Source organism: Bombus flavifrons, chromosome 6 (assembly GCF_040668555.2).
Source record: "Bombus flavifrons isolate JBK064 chromosome 6, iyBomFlav1_principal, whole genome shotgun sequence".
Taxonomy (NCBI): domain Eukaryota; kingdom Metazoa; phylum Arthropoda; class Insecta; order Hymenoptera; family Apidae; genus Bombus; species Bombus flavifrons.
The window spans coordinates 296,922-304,326 of NC_138447.1; the positions used below are offsets into that span (position 1 = coordinate 296,922).

General features: G+C 34.1%; 1 protein-coding gene across 1 annotated transcript; it reads right to left on the minus strand.

The window, feature by feature from the left end:
* Window positions 1–2,984: 2,984 nt before the first annotated feature.
* On the minus strand, window positions 2,985–6,961 carry Etf-QO (electron transfer flavoprotein-ubiquinone oxidoreductase). The gene is made up of 8 exons (XM_069115959.1): window positions 6,619–6,961; window positions 5,571–5,678; window positions 5,101–5,449; window positions 4,721–5,027; window positions 4,402–4,643; window positions 3,932–4,326; window positions 3,628–3,849; window positions 2,985–3,232 (listed from the first exon to the last, which is right to left on the minus strand). Exons 1-8 carry the CDS (start codon window positions 6,650–6,652, stop codon window positions 3,069–3,071), a joined length of 1,821 nt encoding a protein of 606 aa, XP_068972060.1. The 5' UTR covers window positions 6,653–6,961; the 3' UTR covers window positions 2,985–3,068.
* Window positions 6,962–7,405: the final 444 nt, after the last annotated feature.

The window sequence follows — 7,405 nt, forward strand, 5'->3', positions numbered from 1 at the left end:
TCGAATAATTTAGACAGGGTCGGTAAAAGACTGATTGGGCGATAGGAGCTAGTTTCATATATCGGTTTTCCGGGTTTAGGGATGAAGGTAATCATTGAGATTTTCCAGGCCTTAGGAAAGTATTCTAGGCGAAGAATAGCGTTAAAAATCGAGGTGATGAGTGCAATCCCTTTAATGGGAAGTTCCTTGATTGCTTTATTGCCTATTAGGTCATGCCCTGCTGCTTTCTTGGGATTTAGGAGACTGATTGATTCTATAATCTCTGCAGAAGTGAAGTGTTCAATAGGAGGAGACATTTGGAAGGGAGAGTGCAGGAATTCAGTAATGTCCGCGGCAACATTGGAGGAATGGGGTTTAAATACTTTAGACAAGTATTTGGCAAACAGGTTAGCTTTTTTTATAGGGCTACGCGCCCATCCACCTTGCGGACGGCGGATTGGAGGGATTATTTGCGGGGGGCGCGTGAGTTTCCTGGAGGCCTTCCATAGTGAGTAGTTGGAGTCAGCTGTGGGGGACAGATTGGCGAGATACTTCTGAAAACAGTCGTTTTTATAATTTTTTATGATTTTGGTTAACTTTCTAGTTGCGTTGTTTAGTTTGCGTTTGTCATCCGGTGTTCTATGGCTTTGCCATACTCTTCTTAGACTACGTTTTTCTGCTATTTTTTTTTTTTTTTTTTTAGTATGTAATAGGGATATTCGTGTTTGCTGGTGGAAGTCTTAGTAGGTGTGGAGGAGCGGATAGCGTTTATTATGCTCATGTTTAAGTAATTCGTGGCTGCTTCGATATCTTCATTAGTTTTTAGTGCAGTTAGGGCTGAAGTTGAGTGATTAAAGACTTCTCTAAAGAGCTGCCAGTTGGTGAGTTGGTTATGAATAAAGCCATTAGGTGTATTCCTGATAATTGTTGTACTGACTGTTGCTATCACGGGGGAATGATCAGAAGAGAGATCAGCCGAAGAGTTGATTTGAACGTATCTTGGCGAGATATTTTTGGTTACGAAGAAATCAAGTAGGTCGGGTATTTTGTTAGTGTCAGTGGGCCAGTATGTCGGTTCGTATGTGGTGAGGTAACTGAGATTGTTGGTTATTATGCTGTTTAAGAGATTTTTGCCTCTTACTGTAACCAGCCTGTGTTGCCTCTACTGCCCCATTGGGTATGTTTGGCGTTATAGTCTCCTCCAGCTATGAATCTATTGACCAGGGTGCCAAGGAAGTTATCAAAGTCTCCTTTGGCGATGGGGTGTCTGGGAGGGCAGTATACCGCTGAAGTGGTGATTGTTCCCTGGCAGTCTTCTATTGCTACGTACGTTTGTTGCTTGGAGGTAGTCTTCCTGGAATGATGGAAGTTCGTAGTGCTTAATGCTGGATTTGATTATGATTCCGGTGCCGCCGTGGGCCTTTCCACTGGGATGTTGGGTATGGTAGAAATTATAACCATATATTTTTAGGTAGTTTTTGTCGGTGAAGTGGGTTTCAGAGACGAGCATTATGTCGATTTGCTGCTGTTTAAGGAAGAGTTCTAGTTCAAATTTGTGTTGAGCCAGACCGTTGGCATTCCAGAGAGCTATGCGTCTTGTTTTTATTTTGCGTCGGGGCGTATTAGTTTATCCATGATGAGTGTTAATAGTGATAGCAAATTATTTATTTGCTCAGATTGTTTTTCTATTAGCTTTTCAAGTCTAGAGACGTTGTCTGTGTTTTGTGAATTGGGGACACTATTTTGAGAATTGTCCCTGTGATCATACGGGTTATTTTGGATTCCTTGTACTGCTTGGGCATAGGAGGTTGAAGTAGTGGTGAATTTAGGAGGACTGGGTATTTGATTGGTTAAAGAGCTTGAAGTAGTAGTGAATTTAGGAGGACTGGGTATTTAATTGGTTATCTCTTTTGTTCTGAGTTTTGGGTACTTATTTGTGTACAGGGTTTTGTAGGCTGGGCAGCCTTTGTAGTTAGCAGGATGGTCACCTTGACAGTGGATGCACTTCGCTGGGGTTTCCGGTGATTTAGCGCACTGGTCAGTGGGGTGTGTACGTTTACTACGGCTTGACACGGGAAAGTTAGTTTTTCTCACGTACGATGCTTCCCACTAGCAACTTTCTCTCGAGGGCGGCTAAGACCCTTCCTAGTCCACCAACCTTCGTTTATCCAATCAGAGGCAATGTATACTGCCCTCACTTTCCTGACCAAAAATGTCATGAACAAATCCGATGGCCCCGTGCGCTAGACACACCCATCGCTAGCTTTCCTCCGACACAGCATCGTCACTGTACCCTACTTCTTCTACAACGCTAGAATAGTCAACATGTCAGTAACGGGTTCTGTCTTTTCCCTTTTGCTACGTCAACTATAACAAAAGCTCTACGAGCCTTGCTCTATCACCAACGAATATTGTGCCAGTGAAGCGCATCTCTATACGCTAAATCATTGTCGACAATATATATCATAAGCAACGGTGTAACTTAAGTGTTAAAATATATAATTTATAACCCTGTTAATCGCAGTGTTATACCCTCTTAACCACCCGTATAATCTTAACGGAAATCAGGGGATCGATCAACTCGTGGTGTCGATTATTATAATCGTACCGGGAATTTACGACTCGCGTTGACATGTTTCCTCGCGATTGCGTCTCCCCGCGATTGGTCGAAAATACAATTAGATTTACAATTTTTTACTTTAAAGTGCTTTTTCATGGATTAGATTTTGGACTTCTGATTTCCAAGTGTGTTTATAACAGTAATGCTTTGGATTTTTAGCTTCCATGTGTATTTTCTGGGTTCTCTCCCAAATGCCAACTTTCCAAATCTGTACACTACTTATTCTTTTCTTTACAAAACCTGTATCTTCAAATTGTCTAATATTTAGTATCTTTTTGTTTTTCACATATATTTTACATTACTGTTATAAATAAATAAAAGATGATTTTTGTAAATCTTTTATTTCATTATTGTACGTTTATGGTAAGTTATAAACACATTTAAATATATGTACAAAAATATTATCTGTCTGTGTTATGTCACAACGTATTTTAACAAATCATTATTTATATATAAAAATACGATTTTTCTACATTCCATTATAAGCTGGGCCACCTCCACCTTCTGGTACAACCCAGTTAATGTTCTGACTCGGGTCCTTAATATCGCAGGTTTTACAGTGAATGCAGTTCTGAGCATTAATTTGCAACCTCTCTCCTTCTCCAGATTCCAATGGTACAAATTCATAAACACCTAAAATGTATAAATAATAATAATTAAAGCTCTTTTATTATCTTCCTTCGTATATTTTGTTTTGCAAATATTTGTTGTATAGATTGTATTGTATACTATACAATATATTATATACTATTGCGTATATTTAATTTATAAGCTATTTATTACTAATAAGATGTTAGTGATTTACTCCACTGATAGAATATCTACAATATATCAAAGTTTAATATTCGGTAGTCAATATAAATTAATAAATTTATAATCACAAAATTTATCAAGCATGGTTTCCTTATAGTAAAAAATGTGTTAAAGAATTCTCTATAATTCTCAATAGAAGTACCTATTTCATTATTTTAAAAAATAAATATATAATATAATAATGATATTAAATGTGTTTATAAATATGTACTTACCAGCAGGACAAAATCGACCTTCTGGCCCGGCAAATGTCGTTAAATTTCTTTTTACTGGTACAGTATCATCAAGCAAAGTAAGATGTGGTGGCTGATCGGCTTCATGATTTGTACCAGTAAGTGCCACTGAAGATAGTAAATCAAAAGATATTTCATTATCCGGCTGTGGATATTCTATCGGTGTACATTCCGATGCTGATTTCAAACTTTTATAATCCGGACCTAGAAAAAATATTAATAATAATTTCTATCTTTTGTCGATATTTACTACCTTCTTATTTAATTTTGTTATAAATTATTTTACCTCCATGAGACAAAGTCCATGGCTCTCTTCCTCCAATCAACATTGAAAATGCAGAATATAGCAGACCCCCGTAAATACCAAATCGAGTATGAAAACTGGGTCTTATATTCCTTATAGCTTTCAGCTCTTTATAAATCCAACTGTTTTGTATTTTATCAGTATAAGATTTCGGTTCTAAACCTTTTGTTGGCGAAGGATTATTTTCTGCACTAATTATAGCTTCAATTGCACTTTCTGCTGCTAGCATTCCACTCTTCATAGCATTATGTGTTCCTTTAATTTTAGGTACATTAAGAAATCCTGCTGTGCAACCAATAAGACAACCACCAGGGAATTGAAGTTTAGGAATAGATTGAAAACCTCCTTCTACTAAGGCTCTTGCACCATACGCAATTCTAACACAAAATGTAAAATTTAGAATGAATCTTCCTATAAATATAAATATTAATTTATTCATACCGGTATCTTACCTCTTCCCACCTTCAAGTACTGGTCTAATGCTTGGGTGTTGCTTAAATCTTTGAAATTCCTTAAATGGATGTAAATAAGGATTAGAATAATCCAAACCAACAACAAAACCAATAGTAACCAGAGGTGCATCTTCACTAAGATGATATAAGAACGAACCACCATAAGTGTCTTTTTTCAATGGCCAACCAACAGTGTGTTCGACAGTGCCAGGCATATGTTTTTTTGGATCAATTTCCCAAATCTAATAACATTAATATCTATCTTATAGTTTTGAAATTATATTAAAATGCATTAAAATTTATGTTTAATGATAATTACTTCTTTTAATCCTATACCATAAGTTTGTGGTTCACAATCTTTCCTAAGATTTAATTTCTTTGAAATCTGTTTTGTAAGATGACCATGACAACCCTCTGCAAAAATTGTACATTTTGCATGCAATTCCATTCCACGTTCAAAAATATCCTTTGGTGAACCATCTTTATTAATACCAACATCATTTGTAGCTATTCCTTTAACGGATCCATCTTCATGATAAAGAACTTCTGCAGCTGCATATCCAGGATATAATTCTACACCTGCAGCTTCGGCTTGCTCACCAAGCCAGGCTACAACATGACCTAATCTAAAACAAGAAATTAGGTGAAGAATGCTTAGGATACTAACATGACTAACTTTATCATATTATAGTTTATTACCTAACAATGTAGTTTCCATGATTGTACATTGGCATTCCTTTTAAGATAGGTATTGGTAATCTGCCTTTTTCAGTAAGAAATGCAAATTTATCTTTTGTAACAGGGGTATTTAGAGGTGCTCTTAATTCCTTCCAATTTGGAAATAATTCATTTAATGCTATTGGATCTATACAAGCTCCGCTGAGAATATGGCCACCAATAGTAGAAGCCTTTTCAACAAGTGTAACTTTCAATTCTCTTCCATGCTTTCCTGCTAATTTACGTGCTTGAATTGCAGCAGATAATCCAGCTGGTCCACCTCCCACGATTAAAATATCTGTTTCATCTACATATCTTTCCATATTTACACCTGCAAATGATATTTGATGCTTGAATTATCATTCAATAATATATATTAATAATGTAATAATGTATATTATTAATAAAAAGTATTGTTTTTTCATATTCAATTTCATATTTATAAATTATACCTTTCCATCTTGGATCTGATTCTCTGGGTATAATAGTGTAGTGAGTTGTAATTCTTCGAAACTTTTCTTGTGAATAAGCTCTTTGAAACATCCATTGAAATTTCTGTTCTATCAAGAAGTATGATAAAAATAAGATATTAGTAATATTTGGTACAGCTTTTTTTACAGTTGATATCTTAATATTTTATAATATCTTAATTTTATTATAGGAGGTTCACAAATGATAATCACCTTTATATTTTATATTTTTTTTTATTATTATATATAAGTACATGTTAAATATTTATAAAGACCAATAAAAATGTAAGGCACTTGCGCACTACTTTCCTTGCTACGTGTAATTTAACAAGTATAGTCTTGTATAGATCAGTACAAATCAACAGTATCAACAAACAATCAAACCTAACCTAACAGTGAAAGTCTAAGGAGATTTCTCTAACACAGTAATTGTCTAGCATAATACGTTTTTTCTTGTGTCTCTATGTATATTATTAATATATTATATGCATATATTAAAATATGAGATATATGTAATTGGTGTATGAAATAAAACTATATAAAGCTATATGTATATCACAAAAGTAATGTAAGTGCATATGTATATTTTCTATGTATAAATCGTAATTACAAAATAAAATAAGTTTTTATATGTTTTGCAATATCGTAAAAACGTTCTATTTATTTGATAGCGGACATTAATTAAGAATATTTGTTTGTTATCTTAATTTTTATTTAATATAAATTAACTCACAATATGCTCTGTTAGTCACATAAGAAATGTTATAATAATAACAATAAAAAATTTAAAATTAATATATAATAAATAATGTATAATATATAATAATAATGTATATATATATAATGTATAATGTATAATGTATATATATATATATATATATAATGTATTACAATAAATTGCAGTTAATAAAATGAAGATTTGTGCGAGTAATCTAACAGTCACTTGTCAAAATCCAAAATTTTTAAAAATAATAAAAATAAGATAGTAAAATTGTATTATATATCAAGCAAATATTACCAATAAACTTACGATTATTTGATGCAATAAGTATTACTCGAGACATAACTGCATATCACAATGAATGAACTGTGATCTCGATAATAATGTGTGCTACTACTCAGTTATATATACATATGTATATTACAGTATCAACGATCAACTGCTACTACAAATGTATGTCAAAATCAGCCATCAAAATTTAAAACTCGAGACTAAAGTCATGATTTTATCACAAATGATATATGTATATACAAAATAGATTATCACCATCACCACATGCGAGGTAGATGTATACAGTATACAGTACATATGGAGCAGCACAGGCCTATGTACTGTGCGTTGCTGGAAAGATAACTAGCGAGACAGCACAGGCAAGAGAGGTACACTGCTATGTATCGCTCGCCGTCTATTCGTCACCGTCTATTCGTCACCGTCTATACACCGTCAGTCCATTCAAAATAACCAATCGGTCTAGTATTCCTTACGTTAGTCATTTTTGTAGTAACGCACAGTACGTATGTGTGGTACATGATACACTACATATATGTATAATATTCCTATATCTATGATAACATCTTATGGAACTTTATGCCATCACAGACCAGGTACAAATTGGACGTGACACGCAACATATAATGCTTTTTCTAGTTCCACGTATTTAGAATCATCTGAACCCCTTAGCATTTTCGTATCACATGCGACGTTATCGACTCAGTATCATACTTTATTCTTAGTCAATGCTACTAGTTATATTATGTAAAACTAAGAGTTTTCTATGAAATTACAGAATAAAATATGTATCGAATAGGATATCCTA